The 26,127-nt window shown below is 42.5% G+C and overlaps 1 protein-coding gene across 1 annotated transcript in view; it reads right to left on the bottom strand.

Moving 5' to 3' along the window:
• Nucleotides 1-609: 609 nt before the first annotated feature.
• SERINC5 (serine incorporator 5) overlaps nt 610-26,127 on the bottom strand; it is a 103,279-nt gene continuing 77,761 nt past the window's right edge. The window contains exons 6-12 of the mRNA XM_040449783.1: nt 25,136-25,347; nt 22,831-22,926; nt 18,695-18,821; nt 11,703-11,769; nt 8,708-8,747; nt 7,948-8,092; nt 610-5,171 (exon numbers count right to left, since the gene is read on the bottom strand). Of these exons, the coding sequence (XP_040305717.1) occupies nt 5,024-5,171; nt 7,948-8,092; nt 8,708-8,747; nt 11,703-11,769; nt 18,695-18,821; nt 22,831-22,926; nt 25,136-25,347 (835 nt within the window). The 3' untranslated portion in view covers nt 610-5,023. The remainder of the gene's footprint in view (nt 5,172-7,947; nt 8,093-8,707; nt 8,748-11,702; nt 11,770-18,694; nt 18,822-22,830; nt 22,927-25,135; nt 25,348-26,127) is intronic.

Raw genomic sequence — 26,127 nt, 5'->3', positions numbered from 1 at the left:
TAGGCTCTGGGCTGATGGCTCAGAGCCTGGAGCCTGTTTCCGATTCTGTGTCTCCCTCTCTCTCTGCCCCTCCCCCGTTCATGCTCTGTCTCTCTCTGTCCCAAAAATAAATAAAAAACGTTGAAAAAAAATTTAAAAAAAAAAAGACTAGAAGAACCAACTTTGGCTCAGGTCACAATCCCACACTTGGTGGGTTCGAGCCCCACATTGGGCTCTCTGCTGTCAGTGCAGAGCCTGCTTCAGATCCTCTGTCTCTTTCTCTCTCTGCCCACCCCCACCCATACTCTCTCTCAAAAATAAACACTTACCAAAAAAGGAAAAAATTTAAAAACTTACATAAGTGAAACACTATCCTAGATCAGAAGACTTACTCTAATTCTCATATTTAAGAAAGTATAGCACCAGCCCAAGAATGGGAAAAAGAAAGCAAGACCACAGAAGTTTTCAGGGGTGAAGGAAACAAAAAACTTGGGTTTTTGTGTTTATTTTCGTTCTCAAGAATTGGAACAGACTCTATGAAGCTTGAGAGAAAGCTGATTAACACTTCAACACTTTGGAAAACACCACCTAGAAGACTTCAGTTACACACACACACACAAAACAACAACATAGTTCTCCATTTTAAGTTTTATTAAAGTACAGAGTTAACAAGTTTTGAGTTTTCTACCTAGGAAAAGACTGGTCAACTTCAGATGCTTCATAGAAAAATTAGCATTCAAAAAACAAATACAAACCCACAGTTGCCTTTGTGTCTAGAGGGTAGAAAATAACTTCTTAAAAAGTTACCAAAACTATAGCCATATCCAAGACTAAATTTACCACACATTATACATTTCAAATTCTAATATAGCAAAACATAACCAATAATTTGGCTACAGCTAATTATTTCACAAAAGTTTAAAAAATTAACAAAGTTATGATTATAAAACTTTCGTAGAATTTTTTTTGCAAAGTAAAAAAAGAACTTAAATCTTTAATATAGGAAAGCAAAATAATCCTCTTAAATTTCTCATAAATAACTCTCAAGACATATATTACACATCTGTTGCAAGCTTTCTTTACCTGAGAGAACTTCCCAGGATCCTTCACCCAGAGGATTACCTTAAAGAATGCTTCATCATTTTACTCACATAAATATGATCAAACCCCTACAGAAGTAGATTTGGACATAGGCATTTTTAATGTATCCTTACCCAATTAACTTTTTCTGAAGGAATTTTGCCTAAAAACAAACAAACAAAAAACCCTCTTTGGTAAAAGCCAAATATTTCCTCCTTTCAAAACGAACGCCTCTGCAAATGATCTACTGGTGAAAAAAATTTTAAAAAGAGAAAGATCTTTAGAATGACCAGCATTAGTCTGAAAGATCTGTGTGAACAGCTCTCTAGTCCTGTAAGGTAGGTCCAACAGGTCCAACATACCTCTGCCTGAAATGCAACACTAGATTAAAGTGTCTGAGGCTTTACAAGCATCCTAAAGATGGTGGGACACATGGTGGCCACCTTAAGAACAAAGCAGAGGGAGCTCATTCTATCAGGAGAATACCCTGATAGAGCTGGATATGAGCAGAATTCTATGAGCAGACTGGCTACTGCACTGTCCTTAAGGAGGACCCAGCGTTCTCTCTGAACATGTAGGGACTTAGCCCAAATCACCTTCATTTCCAAGAGGAGTAGAATACAAATGTATGCCAAAACGAAATGCTATTTAGAAAGGCAGTCAGAGGAGGAAAAAGCCAAGGCAGCTTAAACACAGGCTCTCGAATTCCCTTTGCAGGGTAACATGAAGCACCAGCACCAATGGTGGTAAACTTCTGGCTAAAATTAAATAAGTACATAATCTTAAATAGAGAGAGGGGGACAATATGGGGGTGGAAGTGGGATTAGCACTGCATGAAGGTCATCCAGAACAAAGGCTCCTCTGAGGAACTGGAAATAAACAATGAGGTGTGGGGGTGCAATGGGAGGCGGTTCCCCAAATCTCCAGTAACCCCACCCTCCAACAGCTCAAATGCACACAGTCCATCTATTCACAAAAGAGCCCCAAGTATCTCTGATGAACAATTCTTTCAAGCCATTTCCAAGAAACCAAGAGGACAAAAGCAAAACCAACTAACCAGTATTAAAAAACTCAACCCAGTCTGGATGAAGTCGGGTTGCCAAAAGCCTGGGACAGAAACATCTCTGGCCCTCAGTAAGGTGACACATCTAGGTACACAGCAACATTCCCAGAAGACTCCCTTCCCCCACTTAGTGTTTTTACTCATGAAAACGAGAAGGGAAAAAATCTCCACATGGAAGGAATAGCACAGGGGAAACATACACATAGTTTTTTTAAAAAACTTCTTCCACTTTCATCACTAAAGGAGTCTGACCAGCAGCTACAGGGAATGTACTTTTTTAAATCACGTACAAAAAGTTGTAGGAAGCAAAATTACATTAATAAAAGATCAGTGAATTTCTCAAATGAACACCATGGCAGCAACTCAAAGCAATTGGCACAATTTTTCCAGTTTCTTAAATCACGGTAGCATAAAAATGTAGGTTCTTTAAACCCACAAACGTTGACTCATCACCTGAGTATTGTTTATTACAATTAATAATCATTAAAGTCAACTTATTTGTATGCCCTCAATCCTTAGAGTATATCCACATCGCGTGCACCATTCAGATAAACTTGCTTAAATACCCAGCTGAGCATAAAAATCAGTGGCTGCAACCGTTCCTCTCGCGTCAGACTAAACTTCAAGAACTTTGGGACACAAACCAAGTTTTAAGCAGCTGGCAACCATGGGATTGGCTGGGCCAGCTAAAGAAGGAAGCTCTGAGGGCTCGGCCACTGGCAGTGGATGTCCTTTTCCTTTGTGTTTCCCTGAGCTTCTTTCTGCAGGGGAAGTTGGCCAACGAAGGACAGCCAAGTAACAGCAGCCTTGTCAAAGGGACTGTAAGCTGCCGAGGACCAGTTCTAAAGTCACACAGCTGGCTGCTCAAGCCAGCTAGACCCTACCAGAAAGAAACCCACATTGAAACTGGCATCCCAGCTCTTGAGTTCCCAAAGCCAACCTCAGCTTACCCAGAGCCCCGTGGCACTACCGCACTGTGGCAGCTTCTCCCGGGGGGCTGTCACACATACCCACAGCCCACTCCCTCGATCTGTCCCCGACCCACAGAGGCCCCAGTCCCACCGGCTTAATAGGGGCTGCACACAGCGGCTATCCATTTTGTGACTCCAGAGGACCTGTCAACTGCCAAGCTCCAAGAGCCTCTGGCCTAAAAAAATCAAATGGATGAAGTTTACAAAACAAGGCCCTCACACACACACACGAGTGCCTTTATAAATGGAACCTCAAACATTATAAACAAGGCAAGAGTCTACAGGAATTCATCCACTGAATTTGTTTCCCCTCTGATTTTCCTGGGAGGAGGGCAAAGGAGTAGAAATGAAGAATTTGACTAATTCCCCACACCAGCACTTTGGCACACTGGGACCCAATTCTGCCCAACTCGTACAGTAGGGCACACAAAATACAGGCCGAGTCTCTCCATTTTCAGACCCTCTATGGCCAGGGAGCTCGAGAGGACTCTTTCCACCCTGTGTGAGACACTAACAGAAGCACCCCCACCGTGTCTCCACTGGGGTCTCTAACGGCCTTTCTACTGAGAAAACTCTTCCGTGACTGAGGAGAGCAACACTGAACATGGAAATCTTCTTGGGCAGCTGCGTAAAGTCACATCTCCTAGGAGTGTTCCAAGTATGTATTTTTGGAACTCTCCATGGACATTGTTTATGGCTTAATTAAATACCCCTCCCCACGCCCCACCCCTCACCATTTCTTCTAGGTATATTTGGCCATTTCTACAACTTGTATAATAGGCTTTTATCTGGTCAGCCCAGTTGGAGGGGCTGCCTGGGATCCTTACCTCAGCAAATCTACTCTAAAAAACCACAGTGGATATTAATGCCATGGTCACATCACAGATCCTGGAAACAAAAGCCCTTTTGTTGTTAGAATTTCAAAGGCCTCAAGGTGGAAGAGAAACTGGTTGACTTTCATAAATGAAAGAGGGGTACAGCAGGCTTCAGTCAAGAAGCAACTTTTCAGGTAAGGTCCTAGAATATTATTACTATTAATAAGTACAAACATGTGAGAACTATAAGAACTATAGCCCTCCATTGTTCAAGCGAAGAAAACAACCCGAATACTGTTCTATAATCATGTGAAAAACACCACAAATGGGAGTCACAATTATTGCAGTAACTCAGATCAGGTAGTAAGAATACAGTGGGGACCACACGGTAGTGATGGCAAAATTGTGCTTTTTCACATTATTAAGCAAAGATACTCAGCCCAGAAAGAAGAGGGGACCTCTGGGAAGGGCAAGGGCAGAGAGTGAAGCTGTGATTCCCAGCATCACAGTTTCAAAGGGAAATGCTGGGGGGCCAGGAGGAAACAGCACAAGGGTGGAGTTGCAAGCAGGTGCTTCCTCTTGGACCCTATAAATACCAAGTAGCTGTGAGCAAGGGGCCTGCAGGCTGAGTTCTGTCTGCAGAGCCCGCTGGGGACGAGACTCCGAGCTGAGGTGTGTGAGAGGGGTCTGCATTCTATCAGGGGCTGAGGGCTCAAGATTTTGGCATGTTTTTCTATTCCAAGGATAAGAATGACAGGCCACACAAAGGAAGTTGTATCCCTGTGATAAGATGCCGTGCCCCAAACCCTATTTTGGTAAAAACATACAGAAGCAAAATACTAGCCTATTCCAGTTTTTAGGGTTATGACGCACACAAAATACATGATCACTTGGGATCAGCCTGGCTGAAAATTTCAGTTCTTTTGGGATAAACTGGTAATTTCTTTTTGATTTTCAGAATTAAAAAGCTAATCAGGTGATGTTTTTTTCTGAAGGCCTTTTCAGACCCACTTCAACCAGCCTGAAGATGCTAGCTTTTCACAAAGCACCAGTCACTACTCAGACCCTTGTTCAAAGGATGTCACTTCCAGCCTGCGGGCCTGGTCAGATGCCCCTCACACGGAGAACTGCCGAGAGGGGCAACAGAGGGGAGCAACCAGGGTCCCCAGGTATAACAGGACACACATCCAGCAGGAGGCCATCTTGACCCAGAAGATGGACCAGCTTCCGCTGAAGAAGGTTTCGATGTTGGCACTTTCATAGCTGTGGAAACAAGAGACCCAGCCGTGGTCAGAGCAGGAACAGAACGGGGGGGGGGGGGGGGGGGATGGTATCTTCCAGCCGGTGTCTCCCCGATTCCATCCCCTCCAGTCTTTCTGTTTTTTTGTTTTGTTTTCCTAACAGCTCAATTCAGATACAACTTACACCATTTCTCCACCTACTTTCTATCTTTATGTATCTGCCTACTCGGGACATTTCACAGAGATGGAATCATGTGGCCTCTTGGTTTTCACCAAGCCCACTGTTTTCAAGGTTTAACCATGTATTCCTTTTTATGGCTGAGTAATATTCCATTGCACGCATATGGCACATTTTGTTCATCCATTCATCGGCCAATAGGCATTTGGGTGGTTTCTCCTTTTCCCTAGTATAAATGAGGCTGCTATAAACACGTAGGTCAAAGTTTTTGTGTGGACGTACTTTTTTTTCCCTATTGGGTAGATACTTAGGATTAGAACTGTCAGATTGTGTCATAACTCTACGTTTAACATCTCGAAGAACTGCCAAACTATTTTCCAAAGTGGCAGCACCATTTTACAATCCTACCAGGAGTATAAGAGCTTCCAATTTTTCCCACATTCTCAACATCTGTTCCTTTCTGCCTTATTGATTAAAGCTCTCTCCTTTAAGCTTTCCACACCAAACCTTTCTAGGGATTATCAAAGCATTAGAAGCATTAGGGACATATTAGAAGCTCCCTCCTCTCATCTCCCTCAAGATGTTCTGGAAAAATCTCCCCAGTGAAGCATTCTGCTATCTCCACCATCCCCAAACTTCACCTGTTACTCCTCATTTCTCTTCCTCAGTTTTCTCCCTAATAGTTATTAGCACTACCTAGCACACTGTATTTGATTTGGATCATGGTCTGTGTCATCCATTCAATTATAAGCCCTGCCATTTGTAACAGCATGGCACATGGGAGCCACTCACACAGTTGCTGAAAGAATGGATAAAAGAAAGCACAATGAGCCTAAATGTCTATCCCATGTTTATTCTGAGTTATAACAAATTATTATCCAACAAAAACTTTGGATCAGTGAAAAGTGATTAAAAAAGAATTAAAAAGAACTTCCATGCAGTGATAGGGAAAGTCAGACCCATCACGTACTGTTAGCTTTAAAAACAAAATGAAACAAAAAAATCTCAAGGGGAAACATGTATAATCATACTTATATTTTAAAAAATGACACAGGCTTGAGGCACCTGGGTGGCTCAGCCAGTTAAGCATTTGACTCTCGATCTTGGCTGAGGTCATGATGTCACATTTATGAGATCGAGCCCCACGTCGGGCTCTGCGTGGACAGTGTGGAGCCTGCTGGAGATTCTCTCTTTCCCTCTCTCTCTGCCCCTTCCCCAGCTCGTGGGCTCTCTCCCTCTCAACACTTAAAAATTATCAAACATTTAAAGACATAATAAATAAATAAATAAATAAATAAATAAATAAATAAATAAAAATTTCAAGGTGACACAGGCTTGTAAATGCATGGAAAAGGAGTGAAAGAGTATGCACCATGTTAGCAGTAGTCGTGGGGCATAGCGGGGGGTCAGGGAGAGGACACTGTCACTTCCCATGCTTCTATGTCAGTCTTTTTAAAAAAGATGTTTAAAACTTTCATAATAAAAGTGTAAAATTTAAAAAGACAAAATACAGAGTAGAAAAAACAGGTATTTTCTCTTTCTTAAAAGCAGATGACTGAGGCACCTGGGTGGCTCAGTTGGTTAGGCGGCCGACTTTGGCTCAGGTCATGATCTCATGGTTCATGACTTTGAGCCCCGCATCGGGTTCTGTGCTGACAGCTTGGAGCATAAAGCCTGCTTCGGACTCCCCCTGTGACCCCCCTCTCTCTCTGTCCCTTCCCCAGCTCATGTTCTGTCTCTGTCTCTCAAAAAATAAATAAATGTTAAAAAAAAAAAAAAAAAAAAGCAGATGACTGCTGAGGTGCCTGTCTGGCTCAGTCAGAAGAGCCACGACTCTTGATCTTGGGGTTTTAAGTGCAAGCCTCATGTTGGGCACAGAGATGACTTAAATAAATTAAAACTTAAAAAAAAAAAAAAAAGCAGATGACTGCTTAAGAATTCCAAGTTCTGGGGCACCTAGGTGGCTCAGTCAGTCAAGCATCGACTTCAGCTCAGGTCATGATACCATGGTTCATGGGTTCAAGCCCTGCATCAGGCTCTGTGCTGACAGCTCGGAGCCTGGAGCCTGCTTCAGATTCTGTGTCTCCCTCTCCCTCTGCCCTTCCCCTGCTCATGCTCTGTCTCTCTCTTTCTCTCAAAAATAACACTTAAAAATTTTTAAAAACACAGAAATAGAATTCCAAGTTCTTCCTCCATTACTATTACTGTGTTCCTCAAGACTGCCCATATGCGGTTAACATTTCCTTCTCTTTCTTTTTTTTTTACGGTTTTATTTTTAAGTAATCCCCACACCCAACATGGGGCTTGCATTTACAACCCTGAGATCAAGAGTTACATGCTCCACTGACTGAGCCAGCCAAGTGCCCCAACCTTTTATTTTCTTAAAGCTGCAAGGAGCATCGTCAATTCCAAGGGTTAATTAAGAGCATAACCACAGACTGTTGAGACCCCAGCACTGTTTCTGTGTAGGTGAGCACAGCAAGACTTGGAGAAGAGTTAAGCCAACTGTAGGAGATCAGGTCTGTGACTCAGTGGGCCTCAGCACTTAAAGAATAAGACTTCACTTGGTTTTCTAAAGATCATCCCTTCTAAACGGTCTAAGACAAGGGGTCACACTCACTTGAACCAGCTGGTGACCGTCATCATCACATAGAGGGAAGCCAAAAAGAACACGAAGTGGAAATAGGAATAGCTATAGACGGTGCCTCTCTTCTCATCATAAATGACCCGTGGTCCCTCCTTCACGTTCTGCTGCTCTTCAGTGTCTGTGAACGACAGAGCGAGTGCAAGCTCATAGAGTGAACACATGCACGCCTGCCACGTCAGCAAAGCCACACTCACTAACTTCAATCCCAGGGGCTCTTGAGTAGGGAAGATGTCGAAAGCCATCCTTACCCACATCTACACCCTAAGCACAACCCCCACCCCAACTCTAGAACCGTCCTCCACAGGATGAGTTACCTAACATCACATTCACTTGAACAGAGCAGAAGAGAGCCCTTCCAAACGTGAACTTATGATAAGCTCAGATGACAGTGAGGGAGCACACCAGGGGTTCTCAAGCCCCTGGGATGCTCCGATCCAAATGTTCATTCCTTTGAAAAATGTACTTCCTCCTTCTCTAAGTCTCTCTGTATAATTTAACTTACATGTGAACCAAAACATAAACTGATTCCTGCCTGCTAGAATACGAACACAAATAAAACCCAGTAACCAGGAAGAATATGGAAAGTATATCAACAGTAAAGCAGCTTTGGAGTAAGAATCTCCTCTTACCATTCAAGTAATTTTGCTTGAATCCCAAATATCTACTCCTACAGCCTAGTGCCACAGGTCCGCAGCACCACAAGGCTGAAAGGAAGGGGAAGTTCTCTACTCACCCTCTCCATCGGGGCCGAAGCAAAAACAACAGCGAGCCACCTGGAAGAACAAACCCAACAGAGTCAGGTGGCTTGCATCCCACTTTTCTACCTCCACATCAGTAAAGTACCAATGGCCGTCTGTGTGACATGCCAAGCCTTCCCGTGGGAACTGTATCCCAGGCTCTGAACTGCGCACATTGTTTCCCTTCCAAAGGATTTGATTAAGCATCTGTTCTTCCCAAGTGCTCTTGTGCTGGTGATAGGAAACACAACACACATGGGTTGAGCCACGCACAGCCCCTCAAAGGTGTTTACTTAGTGATTGCTTAGCTACTTAGAATGCTGTGAGCATCCTCTGGATGGCAGCTCCTAGGCTTTGGCTCAGCCACAGAGCATTACTCTGCCCTACAGCAAGCTTTTTGCTACATTAAATGACTGCACATGGCAGGGGTGTAAAGGCACAGCCATTGACCCTTGGGTACAGCTCTGATGGGTCCTATCTGCTCTGGAGCACCAAAACAGTCAACAGTGGCTTTGTCCGGCCTCCGGTGCCCTTCGACTTCACCCTCTGCCCAATTCTGCTTCCTTCCTCTTCCTTCCTTCCACATGTGTTGATCACTAACAGACACACTGCACATCAACTCTGCCTTGGCAGCTGCTTCTGGAAAACTCAACCTGAATCACAAGGTGAATGAGACAGATTCTCACCAGCTCACTCCTGGTGATGATTTGCTCTCCTTGCTAGGATTATTATCCCGTTTGCAGGTAAGGAAACTGAGGTCAGGCAGGGTGAATAACTGGCCTGAAGTTACAAAACTAGTTTAGTCACAGAGCTGGGATATAAATGCAGGATGGGAAATCCAAGGCCTGCAATTCACAAAAGGCAACAGGTAGCATGTGAAATGTAGGAGACGGTGGAGCTGGCAGAATCAGAAATGGTTAAGACTATGAGGTCTGGAAGCAGGAGGCCCACCTCCATTTCCTATGAAATCAGGCTGCTCAACTGTCTGCCTCTATGGAGACAGGGGAGCCGGGGACCGGGATGGATGGGATGCTTTCCTTTGAAGACTCTTTGGCACCTTTTAAACGTGGTACCATGTTCATGACCTACTCAAAACAAGAAACTAGTAAAAAAAATTGGATTATGAAAAATTACTACATGATTGCAGAAGGACTCTGGTAAATGGGGTAAAAAACATTACATGTACCAAGACAAGGTGGGAAATGCTGGGTCCTTGGCACTTCCTGGCTGACCACGTTTTTACTAGAAAGAGCAGAGAGCCAGGGATAAGGACATAGGTGCTTGAGCCTTTGTCTCTTTTATATACTTCAAGGCCAAGCCCCTGTTTCCCTACTACATCAGGGAAACTTCTAATAAAGGGATTGGCCTTGACAGAATCTTGGATCAAGTTATACAGTCTAATCATTCAGTGGGCTCAAGACATGGTGCCCTGGGGTCCTAGTTCTTCTGAAGCTTCATTTAGCATAAGAAACTACCAACTCTCTCTTTCAAAGGTGTATCCTGTGAAACGGGATAGAAGGAGAGCAAACCAACTTCCATTTTGCACGTTCTTCAGTTCAGAAGGAAACACTGGGACACTTTCCTTAGAATGAGAAGGGAAACATCCTCTTAAATCTAGCTTAGAGACTTGCTGTTCTTTGAGCTTACACTCTACACAATCGGGACATTGAAGCCACAGCGGCACAACCGCAGCAGGTGGTCACCCAGCCAGTGGTGAGAACAAACGCCTGCCTTCTACAGACCATTCTTTTCTGTGTAATAAGCAGTAACCTATTCAGACTCAGCACAGATTTCTCCTTTTTCAAGTGACAGAGCTGCTGAATGCTGCTGGCAGACTGACAACCCTTCATAATGTTCACTATCTCCACGTCAGGTGCAGGAAAGACCCTCCCCAGAGACCCAGCTGCACAGAAGAGTGCCCGTATCTGGAGAGACACCAGGGCTCTTCCATCCAGGGAAAGCTATCAGGATACTGTCTGGGGCCCGTGTCAGGCAGGGCTGGCAGCAGGGTCAGGAGCCAGGAGCCAAGCTCTCAGGCAGGGGCATTCAGGAACACAGACTTTGGAGCCAGAGCGCACGGTTTACATGCCAGCCAATCAAAAGTTTAAATAACTTCTGCTTTTTCCCCTCTGTAAAACAGAGATCAAACCCTTACTGGGTTTTTATGAGGATTAAATGAAATCACAAATGTAGTGCTTAGAATAGTGCCTGGCATATAGCAAGTGCTGTAAGTCTCAGCCATCATTGGAACCTCCTGTTCCATTCCTGGGCTCAGGGTTGAGTCTTTTCCTGGCTGCCTCCATGCGATTAGAACTTTCCTGACCTTAGTGGATGTTCCAGAGGGCCCCAGCAAAAGACTTTTGCACAAATAAGGAAATAACAGGCATTCTGCTGACTGACAGGCATCTGTTCACCACCCTGATTCTCTGGACACCTACTGTTCACAATTCTTTACGCGGTGAAGGAATGGACACAGTTAAATAAGCTCATGCACCGACACTGCTCAGCAGTGTGGCATGGAGCAGATGCTGGTTCCTTCCCTTCTCTGTCTTTTTCTCCTTCTTCAAACAGCTATTACATATAACCTCATGGTCATGCTATATACGGAGGACAAAGACAGGTATGTATCAGAGGAATGCACTAGAAGTTAAAACAAAACAAAACAAAACAAAACAAAACTCACACACATTCCACTATGACAGAGGTAAAGAGCAGAGAGCAGACGGACCAAGCTACCCAGGCCTCTGGTGGAGATGGGCAGCAAGGCCCAGCAGAGGCTAATTTCGTTGGAGGAAAATCAAAGGTACATTTGAATCCCCATAGTATCTACAAGGCATTGTTTTTTTCTGTACAAAAATATGGTATTCTTCTTCGAGGAGAAAAATGGGATCGTGGAATGCCAATCAATAAAGATGCAAAAACACGTAAAGAGCCTTCCTGGAAAATAGGTCTTCTGAGATGAAGCAGAACAAGGGGAGGAAATGAACTTACTTCCAGTTCAGGGGCTGCATATCGGCCTTGAAGAGCGTCAGAACTTGACCTTGTCGTGGACGTCAAGCTAAGAAACAAACACATGTTATATCACATCAAAGGAAGGGCAGAGCCGCCTCCCTGCACCCTCTTGTTGGGGCTGCTTAAGTCTATTTCATGTTTCAGTACCCCACTTTATTCCAAAATGGATGCATCATTTTTATAGTTCATGTCTTTTTACACGGATTGCATTACATCATTTTAAGCAAAGAGAGGTCTGCAGATGAAGAAATAAATCTTTTGGTCCTATTATCTTGGTTTTCACTTCTCTCTCTCAAGCTGCCCAAAATAATTTTCTGATTTCCCTTTTATCTTTCCCCTCTCTTTGACTACTCTCACTTAGAAGGGATCGAAATCAACAAAAGAACCCAGAGACAGCAGTAAAAAAAGCAAGGGCGTGAAAAGCAAAGGTCACAGTTACTTACTGTGATAATCAACCTTTGGCAGAACAAGGTTTTCTGTTTGCAAATTCAATAGAGTAGCTGTGAGTGTGATTAAAAAAAAAAAAAAAAATTCTTCCTACCACTCTCCCTACACCCAGATAGGTAAAATGTTATAAAATCTGGCTTACAAGGGTAATATAGGTATATCTTCTGGGGCGAAGAAAAGGAAATACTTTAAGCAAACAGAAATGTATAAATACTTAAGTTTCCAGCTAACTCTATAAATTCCTTTAGCAAATATCTACTGAAGGCCTGCCATGTGTCAGGTCCTGTTCTAAGCCCCGGGGAATTTAGTGAAAAAGACAACAAACCCTAGCCCCTTGCACGAAACCGCACACGCACGGACATATCCTATGTGCCAGCCTGGAGGCGGGTAGGGAGTGTGGCCACTGGAGAAGCAGGAATTAGCAGGTTCATTTCAACCAAATAAACCCCAAGAGGCAACACTGCTTTTCTCTGTTCATTCTCATCCTCTTTCTCAAGGAGAGAAGAGATCAATGAGATGCAAATAAACAATAAAAAGACTTCCTCATAAAAAAGTCTTCTGGGATCCAAGCGCACTCCTTTTGTGAGCCACTCAAGCCCAATAGCGTCACTTTGGTTTCTGCTCTGAACAGATGGATGCTAATGGAGGCCCACTCCATTCCCACTTCCTAACCTCGAGCCTAATCAGAGGAATTGTAGAGATACTTCCTGATGGTTGTGCACCCAAGAAACACACACACCTTGCTCCTGCATGTAAGAGCATGCTGTATTTTCTGTATGTAAATTATGATTTAATATATCATTTCTGTGGAGGAAAAGTTAGGTTTTGATCCTGGCACCTCTGTTACTTTACTTCCATCGTCAGAGAGCAATAAACTAAGCTTTTGCTCTTCTAAAAATACCTGCATTCAGTTCATCATTAATGACACAGAACTTCTCTAAGTAGATGCTACTATAAAATATTATTATAATTCAGTCATGGCCTTTACCCACAAAATACTCTTCTTGGAATTACCTTAGAAACGTTGTTTTTACAAACTCCTTAAAAGCCTAGGAAATTCTTATTGTCTGCATTCTATTACTCAGAGCCATCTGTTTGGTGAGCACAAGACGAGTTGCTAAACAGCAGACCCTGGATTATGCATAACCTCCTCCTCTCCAGGGCTAAGGTACGAGCAACTTTCACCCAGTGCTTCCTGTCGGGGGGTGGAAGGAGACTGACAACATTTGGTTGGGAAAGTGTATCACCATACAGATAAGTCATAGCCTATTCACTGTCTCTAGTCTTCACTCACAAAAAGCCAGCACTGTCTGGCAGTTATTGTGACAACCAAAAAAAACCACCTCCCCTCCAGCCACCCACCCCCTCCCACCGCCATGCCCAGGGCCTCTTCCATATCGGCAGAATGATTCAAAATGCAGGTGGCCCTCCACACCTGCTTCAGCTGCTTTTGGAACTGGCCAAACTCCCCCAGATCAAAGAAAATCTCTACAGAACATGTCCAGACTTTCCTGTTGGAGACCATAGATTCTGCTCCCTGACAAACTTACAGGGCCCTTGAGGGATCCCATGACTATTCCCACCCTTAAAGGGAGGAAGTTCAATTATGTTCCCAGTACACAGTATAAGTGGTGATTCACAGCTCCCAAAGGAGACCACCATCCCATGTGAACTGGGCGGGGGTGGGGGTGGGGGTAGGGGGATGCCTTTACATGCCCCCGATGCAGAACCAGGAAAAAATTTTTTTAAGTTTCTTTATTTTTCACTAATCTCTACACCCAACCTTGGGCTGGAACTCTTAACCCTTAGGTCAAGAGTCGCATACTCTTCTGACTGAGCCAGCCAGGTGCCCTGAGCCAGGAAGATTTCTGATAGGTGAGGAAGTGGCAGGATTCCCAAAATAAAGGCTGTACACTGCTCCTCTTTTTTTAATAGATCCGCCTTTCTTAAATAAAAGTGGCAGACACAAAACACACCAAAAGAACAGACACCTTGATTTGCCAATTCTTCTCAGTTTAAGCCAATCTTCTCTTCAATTCTCTTACCAACCTTATTCTTACTTCTACATAGTCTACTCCATTGCCACGAAAGTTTCATTTGGAACTAGCAAGTTGTTTGACATTTAATAAAGATCCGTAGTTTTTCTAATTTTCTATTCAAATTTCTTAACATTTAAATAATTTTTTTCTCATAGGCATAGTTGACACTGAAATAGCCAGGACCATTTTACAGCACAAATACCTCTGGATAACAAAATGAGACAAATCATACACCTTATCCTTGTACCTCAGAGAAGCATCTGACTCCAAGCAATTCCAGGGGCAAAAGTGATTATGAACATGCCTCTCCGAGTACTCTAGCAAAGGAGACTCAAGGAGAAGTTTCCTGAGATCGGGGGTAGAGAATCACAGAAATAGGCTCTATGCCCCTCAGTTTCCTTTTTATGTACAAGGGAATTGAAGCTGATTGCCCCCAGGATCCTGCCAGACTGCACAGTCTCAACTTGAAGCCAACAAAATAGTAATTTCAATCACCCAGCGATGCCTAGGTGGCTCAGCTGGTTAAGTGTCCAACTCTTGATTGCTGCTCAGGTCATGATCTCACAGTTTGTGAGTTCAAGCCCCACATTGGGCTCTGTGCCGACAGTGTGGAACCTGTTTGGGACTGTTTGCCTTCCTCTCTCTGCCCCTCCCCTGCTCACACTCCCTCTCTCTCCAAAATAAATAAATAAAACATTTTTTTAAAAATCTAGAGACCAAGAAGGGGATTAAGGAATAGTTAGTGGAGGGTGGGGCCCATTACAGCCAAGATCCAGGCCTAAGTGGGGGTAGGAGGGTGGATCTATAGAAAGAGCCATTGGGGAAACTCCTACATGGGGTCCAAGCTGTGACACTTCTTCACAGCAATGATGCCTGGGTACAGTAGAAGGGGCATCTGGAGGAAAATTGACTTCAGTTGGAAAGCTAGGGAGTAGGTTTAGGTTGAGCCCTCTTTCAAGCTAAAACAGCAAAGATAAAACATACTCATAGTGAGTCATGAGAGCTCCCTAAAGAAGCTTGTATGTCTGTGTGTTGGTGGAGGGACAGTGGAGCTGGCTGGCTCCAGAGAGGGAAAGAGATAGTGCAGTGAGCCTTCCAGGACCTTACAAAAAAGTTAACCCCAATCCCAAGCAATCATGTGACTTTCAGTGAAAATGTGTGATTTCTTCTTGCCATTTGGCAACTACATGGATGAAACTAGAGGGCATTATGCTAAGCAAAATTAGTGAGGCAGAGAAAGAGAAATATCATGTAACTTCACTCATATGAGGACTTTAAGAGACAAAACAGATGAACACAAGGGAAGGAAAGCAAAAATATTATAAAAACAGGGAGGGGGACAAAACAGAAGAGACTCTTAATTATGGAGAACAAACAGAGGGTTACTGGAGGGGTTGTGGGAGGGGGGATGGGCTAAATGGGTAAGGGGCACTAAGGAATCTCCTTCTGAAATCATTGTTGCACTATATGCTAACTTGGATATAATTTTTTTAAAAAAATTAAATAAAAGAAAAAATACTTATCACGATGAGCACTGAGTATAGAATTGTTCAACCACTCTATTGTACACCTGAAACTAATATAACATTGTATGTTAACTATACTGGAATTAAAATTTAAAAAGACATTTCAAAGCATAATAAAAGAAAGAAAAGAAAATGTGTGACTTCTCCTTGTAACATTCAAACTACACAGTCTTCAGTTTTCCTACAATGTCTATCAAGAATTCTAAATATTCCTTAAAAAGGCGGGGGGGGGGGATTCTAGATATTCCTGCAATCATCTTTTTTCTTTCTTTCTTTTTTTTTTTTTTTGAGAGAGAGAGCACACGCACAGCAAGAGACAAGAGAGAAGAAGAGAGAATCTACACCTTCAGCACAGAGCCCGTTGTGGGGCTCAATCCCATGAACCGTGAGATCATGACCTGAGCTGAAATCAAGAGTTGTATGCTTAATGGACTGAGCCACCCAGGCGCCCTTTCTGCAATCATGTTTAAATGACAGTTTCCACGCAAGCAATGGAGCTTCGTTTTGTAACATTTTCCAATCTCTCATTCCTCTGAGTCTGGGAAGAGACATAATCTCTAGAAAGTCCAGATCCAAAAACGTAAACTGGGCTGCCTCCCCTTCCCAGCAGCATTCCCTGACTTGAGGCTCTACTGGGCCTGATCTCACTTCCCTGGGAGCCCAAGACACTTGGCTAGAGAGTTCTCAAAGCTGACTCCTCCTGGAGCTACACGGATCCTCACAGCGAACACTAATCACCAGCCTCGGGAGGGACGCTTCACTGAGTCCTGGGAAAAGTAGCTGCCCATCACAGGGAGTGTGTTCGTGCCCTGCATCCCACAAACACTCCTGGTCACTCTGCACTCCTCTCATGGAGATGCTGTTAACGCCCCCCACCCCCACCCCAAATCAGGTCTCGTTACTAGCATTCAGAGTATTTGTTACCAGCATTCAGACAGATTTTAAGTAGCAGTGGTCAGCTTTGTAAATTGTTATCTTTTGGGAATATCAACCAAAAGGGGTGAGGTTTTATTTATCACCTCTCACGCAAGGGTGGCAGTGAAAATCTGACACGGTGAAAAGTCCATGCTGCAAAACAACACCATGTGGCAGTTCTATCAGCACACTAAGTAGAATTGTTGCCATCTTTCCACTGACAGATTTATAGCAAATCTAGGCCCTGTTTCATCTAAGCAGCAGACACCTTTTTTCATGTGTGATGAGGCATTCAGCAACCCACACACAGAGTTTTATTCTGTCAAATATCTTTCTAGGTTTTTTTAAATAATACAAAAACAAAAGAAATGCTACCTCCCTATAAAACAAAACCAACAACAAAAATAAGTTATCTCTAATACCACCACTATTATAGGTTTGGTGATTTTTTTCTATATAAGTAAACATAACCATATTTCATTTGTATTCAAAAAAAATTTTTAATGTTTATTTATTTTTGAAAGAGAGAAAGAGAGACAGACTGCAAGGGGGGGGCAAGGCGGGGGGGCAGGCTGGGATGGGAGAGGGAAACACAGAATCCGAAGCAAGCTCCAGGCTCCGAACTATCAGCACAGAGCCCAACATGGGGCTCAAACCCGTGGACCACGAGATCAGTACTTGAGCCTAAGCCAGACGCTTAACCTACTGAGCCACCCAGACACCCCAACTATATTTTATTTTTGAAATGGAACCGTCTATCATTACATTTTAGTAATCTACTTCCTCCCACATAATTTGCCAATATTTTTTTACATACTAATACAGAAAAAACTGAGTGATAAATGATGAAATTAGTCACGCTACTGCCATTCCCCCCAAAGCTCAATAATGACAGACTCAGGAAGGAAAAGCTTACTCAGAAAAAGGAGAGCTGAGAATTGGCAGCCAGCATTTGGCTGGCTTTATGGTTTTCCTGAAAACATTCACGAACTTGAGCCTGAATCCCATCCACTACTTTGGACGTAGTACGTACTCAGTGAACAACTATGGAATTAATAAGAATGAAAGGTCGAAATGGTGACCGTGGTTCTTTCTGCTGCAAGAAGGAGAATCTGTCACTATGTCAGGGGCAGGATAAGAACCTGTATCACACAACTGTCCCTGGAACAACCACCTGCAACACAAACAAGCATTTCATGGCTTGATGCGTGACAGAACAAGTACTCAAGACCCAGTTCCCGCATCTTCAAAACGTCTGTCGGTCCCTTTCTAAAAGTAGGGAGTGTTAGAAGCTGTAAGAGAATGTGCCAACGTTCTCAGAAAGACATTTTATTTCTATTAGCCAAGGGAAGATCATAATGTACCTATGCCAAGTTGAAATTTTTATACACTGAAACATAATAAACAAAGCGGAAAACCTAAACATGAAAAAGTCACTGTCAAAAGGAAGCTTAGTGATCAGCGAAATACCTATCAGAATCAGTAACTAAGCATTTCTACCTGTTACTTTTCTCCCTTGGGCAAACCCTTAAACATTCTAAATAAAGGCGGAACACACCCCACGACTAGCATGTGAACTACAGTCTGCTTTAACAGCACTGTGGGTTTTAGCATAAAAGAAAAGGGACGTTTCCTGTCTTTCTCAGGCCAAACACAAAATGACTGTGTAAGTACTGCTCTGTATTCTTTCCATCAGCAGCAGAACAAATGATACTTCCCTTGGATTAGAAAGCTGCCAAAACATTCTGGCACATACTATCTCTTCCCTGCTTTGTATTCCCTTGCCCTCCAATATCCAACCGTCTCCTGAATGGCTACAATGTACTATGTATCTAATTTATTTATGCATATAAATGCAAGTAAGGAAAGTGAAGTCCAAACACCGTGCTTCCATGCTGTAATACAAACTTTTAACTTCAAGCTATTTTTCCTCTTCCTCAGATGGGATTTGTTTTGCTATCTCATACTTGCTGCAACTTACTTAAATTTTTCTCTGCATTTTTAAGTCTGCAAGGATGGTCTCAAGTTATCTCCTAAGACTTACCATGAATATAAGATGCACACGAACAAGAGAGTGGTACCTAGTCCAGTAACCAAGTTTTCGTCTCTGTACAGGTCTTGGCCGAACTCTGGCACACAGATCGTAACGTTCTTCCCATGCTCATCTAGAACTTACGACGAAAAGACAAAATAATCACAGTTAATCAGAAAAGCTTTTTGTAACTCACAGACGCATTCATTTTGGGAAAATCTGCATATCTTTAGAAGAGTGAAGACTTATCATTGGAAACTTCTAGTCTACAGCCCAACTTGACTCAGACTAGACTAGATTGTTGCTATGTCAAAGCACTCCCTCCCACCTAAGCACCCTCTTAGCACAAGACCCTCAGATTCCAGCTCCAGCGCCAAAGGGTTCTTCTGTTCCATGATGTAATAAGAGTCTTGCTCTTCTCAGTACTATTCAAACAGTAGCAAAAAGTAACATTAGGTCCATTTATCAGCTGACTCAGCAGGCTCTGAACAGAGGTAGGATGCAGACATTAGCGAGTTTCCACTGTTGTCTATCCTCTGTGGAAGAGCGGTGAGGCTACTCAACAACCAGACATGACTAGCTGGTCAATAGCCACCTGACCAACAGCCTCTACCCAGATGTGAAGTCCCTTAATTGCCAGTAACAGGATGGTCATGACTCTAGTATCCTTTGCTTGCTTGTTACCCACTTTCCCAGGAAAGTTCTCCCATAGCGATTCATTTCTTTAAATTCTTTACACTTTTGTTAAAAAAATTTATATATATGTCGTGTTTCTTTTTACTGATCAGGTATCTAAATTTATGGTGCTAAAAAAATCAGTTTATTTATAAACAGAATAGCTTATTTAAAGAAAAGGTCTTTCCTCAACAATACTGCGGTTTGCATTAATTCCATTTGTTACTATTATGCACAAAAACCTCGCTTACAAGGGGATGGTATAAACATATCATTTTGTTCACTGTATTTAATAGGCATAACTGGCTAATATTACTAAATCATAATGTAAAGAAATGTGAGAGGTGCCTGCGTGCCTCAGTCGATTAAGCATCCGACTTCTGCTTAGGTCACCATCTTGCAGTTCATGAGTTCGAGCCCCACGTCAGGCTCTGTGCTGACAGCTCAGAGCCTGGAGCCTGCTTCAGATTCTGTGTCTCCCTCTCTCTCTCTCTCTCTCTCTCTCTCTCTCTCCCCTCCCCCATTCATGTTCGTTCTCTCTCTCTCAAAAGTAAATAAAAACATTTAAAAAAAGAAATGTGACAATATTCAGGTACATGCTTTCTGAATGTTTCAAATTACAATCTATGAGTGCTGCCGATACCCATGGGAGAGAAGAAAATTACCTTGCAAAGATGGAGGAAAAAATAGTGTCTAATCTGGGAATATTCTGAGATTTTCAGGATTTCTTAAAAATTTTGAAAGCCTACATCATAATAAAGATTTCTATCATATTACCATCAGTGGTACTTTTTACTTCACACGGAATCTCCTATCTATCTATCTATCTATCTATCTATCTATCTATCTTTAAGTAAATTCTACGCTCAACATGGGACTTGAACTGATGGCCCTGAGATAGAGAATTGTAGGCTCTACTGACTGAGCCAGCCAGGCACCCCCAGAACTTCAATTTTATTTTATTTATTTATTTATTTATTTATTTTTTCAACGTTTATTTATTTTTGGGACAGAGAGAGACAGAGCATGAACGGGGGAGGGGCAGAGAGAGAGGGAGACACAGAATCGGAAACAGGCTCCAGGCTCTGAGCCATCAGCCCAGAGCCCGACGCGGGGCTCGAACTCACGGACCGCGAGATCGTGACCTGGCTGAAGTCGGATGCTTAACCGACTGCGCCACCCAGGCGCCCCCAGAACTTCAATTTTAAATATCCAAGTTAGATCTGATTGCCAATAAGAAACATAAACATAAATTAACAGTCTAAAAATCATCTTACACACATGTACATTCTAATTATTTGAAGTCAGACTAGAATTATTACTGGTACCCACATTTGAAACAGTAAAAATAACTGTGTATGCTGTGGTTTAAGGAATCTTTATTCTTAGGCCAACAAAAAATAAAATTTCCCAGGCACCCCAATAAAATGTTTTTAATTGACCAAAATACTAACTTTTCTATTTAAGTAGTACCACCTGAAATTAAAAATAAGTTTTTTTCTGTTTTTAAGTGATACTTGCCATTTAAAAGAAAAATTCTGTAACCAAAAACCTCATTAAATTAAAACCAAAAACTAATAGTCATAAAAGAAAGTGTTGGGGCACCTGGGTGGCTCAGTTGAGTGAGCATCCAATTCTTGATTTCGGCTCAGGTCACGATCTCACAGTTCCTGGGAAAAGCCCCCTGGGCTTTGCGCTGAAAACACTAAACCAGCTTGGGATTCTCTCTCTCCCTCTCTCTCTGCCCCTCCCCTGCTGAAGTGTAATACACACATACATATATAAGAAAGTCTTAAAGAAACTAGATTTAGGGGCGCCTGGGTGGCTCAGTCAGTTGGGAGGCCGACTTCAGCCCAGTTCATGATCTCATGGTTCACGGATTCGAGCCCCGTGTCTGTGCTGACAGCTCAGAGCCTGGAGCCTCCTCTGGATCCTGCGTCTCCTTCTCTCTCTACCCCTCCCCTCTCTCTCAAAAATAAATAAACATTAAAAAAAAATTTTTTTAAGTAGAGTCAAGATAGCGCTATTAAAAAAACTGAAGCCAGGATAGACTATAATTAATATAAGACCTACAACTGTATCATTTTGCACCAAAAGTAGCCATAAAGACAAGACTCACACAGTATGTGTATATAAAACTTTCAAAATTATCTTTGCATTTTTTCTACATTTAATAAAGGAAAACAACTTCAATTTCCTAAAGACAGTATATTTATTTAACCTTATTTATACAAGACAAAATGTACCCCCACACACATTTATATATAATTATGTGTATATATGTGTGTATACATTTATATCCACATTTATATACCACAAAAGTGAAACAGATGATGAAATAAAATGAGCTCAGAAATCAAAAGATGGAATGGTCTTTTGGTCTTTTACTGGCAAGTTTCAGGTGCTCATTATTATAACAATTTATAATATAATAGGACTCTTAGAGTTCTTCAGTAATCATTTCAACTACTCTGTAATAACAGCTAACCCTTATGGAGCACCTATTACATGCCAGGAACACACACACACACACACACACACTCTCTCTCTCTCTCTCTCTCTCTCTCTCTCTCTCTCTCTCTCTCTTTGAATTCTTTAAAAACAATCCTATAAAATAAGAATCTTAATTACCTTGTTAAAATAATAATTAAAATCCTTATTTTAAAGACAAGGTATCTAGGCAGAGAGAGGTAAATAACTTTCTACAAGTTACTGAAGGGGCAGAACCAGGCTATAAAGCCAGGCGGTCCGACTCCAAAGTTCACACATGTTTTGTTGTCTCTAAAAATAAACATTATTTAAGATGAGCGATTCGAAGTCACACAGCCAGCATATGATAGAGGCAAGTCAAATCCTGTCTCCTGCTTCCCATTCCCATGTTCTTCCCAGTCTCTCTGACAGAGAGATGACCACCAGTTAAAGAAAATTAATTAATAACCAATTAAAAAAAAATAAGCAAAACACAAAAGTTCTTCGAAAACACAGATTAGGCCCAAAAGCAAACTCAACAGCCCATCTTTGTTTCCGTCTTTCCTACACAGCAGGAAGACTCAGAAGAAGGAATTTTCATTTTCACATCCCACGTTAAGGACTTTATTTAGAGAAAAATCTAGATCTCTCTATTTCGATTTATTGCATCTTTGACATTCTTTTTTTTTTTTTTCAACGTTTATTTATTTTTGGGACAGAGAGAGACAGAGCATGAACGGGGGAGGGGCAGAGAGAGAGGGAGACACAGAATCGGAAACAGGCTCCAGGCTCCGAGCCATCAGCCCAGAGCGTGACGCGGGGCTCGAACTCACGGACCGCGAGATCGTGACCTGGCTGAAGTCGGACGCCTAACTGACTGCGCCACCCAGGCGCCCCGCATCTTTGACATTCTAAACAACAGTTCAGTAGAGACATATTCCTTCCTCCGCAATGAAAATATTAATACCACAAACACCTGCTCCCTAAGAGTCCAGCTGGCTTACCTACTTCTACAGGTTTGCTGGAGAGAGCTGAGAAAGTGAGATAGGTCACATAGCAGCTTATGAGCCCCGACTGCAGTAGCCCGGAATGTGGCTGTCCTAGAAAGTGAAAGTGATAGATTTCAACACAGCATTTTACATTTCAACAATAAATAAGCCCCCCCCCCCAAAAAAGGCTCCCCACCCCTAAATGATATTCTTCAAACTGAGACCCCCATCGTTAAAGGAAAGAAGAGGTATAACATGTTTTCCAAATAACATTAAAAAGGTTGATTAGGCCAAACCTAACTCCCACGTTCTGCCGAGTTCTCTACCTACCATCACGTTATTTTAATAATAACTACAACTGTACTTAAACACTCTGCCTAGTCTTCCTGAGGTTAACACTAGCTCTTAAATCTTAAGATCTCAGAAGAAAATTCACCATCATTATTTGTGAGACCACATAGCTTAGTGAGGTAAATGATAGAGATAGCACAGTGGAAAAAAGCCCAATCTGTTAACAGACAAAAAAAACTTGTGGGGATACAAGTTCAGGTCAAAGAGGAAGGCACTGGGGCTCCGCATTCATTGAGGAAGGGCTTTAATATGTTATAATATTTAAACTAATCTAAGTGTTTTTATCATTCAGAATAACCAAGATATGATAAAAAGAATTTATCAAATTTTGGTGAAATTTTCTACCACCTGTCTACATGAAAAAATTTATTTCATCCAGTCTTCCCTCTGATTAAATGTGTTTTGAGTTGTAGTTATTAAGAGTTATAGACTCTTTTATAATGTTGCTCTTTGGCACGAGAGTAAGACTCACCTTAGCAACTAATGACATTAAACCAAATATTTCAAAATATTACAACTATTTTAAAAGGTAGGATTTAACCCAAACAGTATTTTAATCTGAACACTAATATGTTTTAGGGAATTCTTAACTGATCAGTTAAAGGGACTGGGAGATTAGTACTCTCAATTTCAATAATGTACTTGAAATTTTCAGTGCCAGAAAACCTTTAAATTATCCAATGCTAGTTCATTTTTTTTTCCTTAAAGTTTATTTATTTAAGGTATCTCTATACCCAATGTGGGATTTGAACTTACGACCTGGAGATCATTCTTCCAGTAGGGACTAAACCATCCAGGTACACCAATACTAGTTAACTTATTAAATCACCATTTTAGAAATGATTTGAAGAGCTATAAATTATTGGCCACATTGCCCTTTTCCTATCTAGAAACCTGAATGTCATTTGTTTTTCTACAAGGAAATTAGGCCATGGACACTTCTTTCTATAACCAAAGATGGCAGTCTGGCTTAAGACATCAGAATTGTTTATAAAAGACAACTCGAGTCTGTACTTTCTAAAGCACTTCCAAAAGCCCATTATTTCTTCCCTTTGCCTTTGTGGATTGTTTGTTTGTTTTTAAGTAAGCTCTATGCTCAACATGGGGCTTGAACTCATCAACAGGTGATTAAGAGTTAGATGCTCAACTGACTGACCCAGCCAGGCACCCCTCTTCCATTTGCCTTTGAAACAACCTTAGGTCATGTCAGGTTTACAGATTTCTGTTGGCTTTACTGAGAAAGGACTTGGATCTGAGGAAGGTTAGCTCGTGGGCCAGCTGCTGGCTCAGCCAGATCAAATTTCCTGCTTCTTCGCTCCTAGACCACATGGTCCCTGATTTTTGGTCCACAGGCCTTGAGTGAAAGATGAGCCCAGAAAGCACTCCTTCCTCAGCCTTCTCATTCAAATTTTACACAGAGATTATAGGGAAGAACTTAATGTACAATCAGGGCATCTTCCATTTAAATGCTCCTTGTGGTACATTCATTAATAATGGTTAATAGCTGAGGCGCCTGGGTGGCTCAGTTGGTTGGGCGTCTGACTTCAACTCAGGTCATGATCTCAAGGTTTGTGGGTTCAAGCCCCACATCGGGCTGTATGCTGACAGCTCAGAGCCTGGAGCCTGCTTCGGATCCTGTGCCTCCCTCTCTCTCTGCCCCGCTCCTGCTCACGCTCTGTCTCTGTCTCTCTCAAAAATAAACAAACATTAAAAAAAATAATAATGGTAATAGCTATCTTATTTATTGCCTTTACTACATTGAGATCTTTCTTGACGAGAAGCATGCCAACTATCCCATTCAGCCCAAGTGAAGACTTCAATCCCACCCTTCCTACTGCTGACCCATCCATGATAAATTATGGAGTGGCCAGAATTTAAAAACAGAACAAAACAAACAAAAACATCGGGTTTGGTCAAAAACACACAAAAAATATATAAATCAGGAGGGATGGAAAAAACTTGTGCTTACGATTTTGGACACAAGGCGAGATGGCTACCACTGAAATAAGCAGACACAGGCCTCCGTTCAGCCCCAGGAGAATTTTGTTTTCCAGGCAGCCGTCCTTCTGGGTGTAAAACACTGCCATCAAAATCAAGCCTCCGGTGGCGATGGAGTACATGACGAGTGTCACCAGGGCCAGAGCAGCATACCACAGCTTGTTGGTAGCTGTGCCGGCAGTCCTGTTTCTCCAGAAGTGGTAAGAGGGAGAGGAGAGAAGGCAAGGTGATGAGGCCCCTGTTCTCTGACCATCTCTCAGGCGGTAACTAATGCTATCAGCCCCCAGGCCGCTATCACCCCAGTTGTCCGGAAGATTATCATTTTATCAACAGTTAGGCTCAATCAAAGCTAGAAGGTACAGGTAAACATCTCAAAACAATTTTGGTTCAGGCTTAGAATTTTTCCTAAACACTACAACATTCCGTTTTTAAATATGTATTCATCAACTAAAATGTACTTGCACAGACTTGACTCTAACCTCCCCATTCTTTTTTTTTTTTTTTTTTTTTAATTTACTGTGAAAGAGAGAGGAGAGGAGGGAGAGAGTGCACACACACACATACACATGGGTGCGAGCGGAGAAGGGGCTGAGAGAGGGAGAGAATTCCAAGTGTGGAGCCTAATGCAGGGCTTAAACACACAAACCATGAGATCACAGCCTGAGCTGAAGTTGGAAACTTCACCAACTGAGCCACCCAGGTGCTCCGTAACCTCCCCATTCTGAAAAGGAATCGCCCTGGGATAGGTTTCGGCAGTATTAAAAAGTAGCTCTTGGGGCGCCTGGGTGGCTCAGTCGGTTGAGCATCCGACTTCGGCTCAGGTCATGAACTTACAGTCCGTGAGTTCGAGCCCCGCGTCCGGCTCTGGGCTGATGGCTCAGAGCCTGGAGCCTGTTTCAGATTCTGTGTCTCCCTCTCTCTCTGACCCTCCCCCATTCATGCTCTGTCTCTCTCTGTCTCAAA

Source organism: Herpailurus yagouaroundi, unplaced genomic scaffold (assembly GCF_014898765.1).
Source record: "Herpailurus yagouaroundi ecotype Mexico unplaced genomic scaffold, PumYag 29, whole genome shotgun sequence".
In the NCBI taxonomy this organism is placed as follows: domain Eukaryota; kingdom Metazoa; phylum Chordata; class Mammalia; order Carnivora; family Felidae; genus Herpailurus; species Herpailurus yagouaroundi.
Note: the sequence above shows the minus strand (reverse complement) of the source record. Positions and strands in the feature narration are given on the sequence as shown.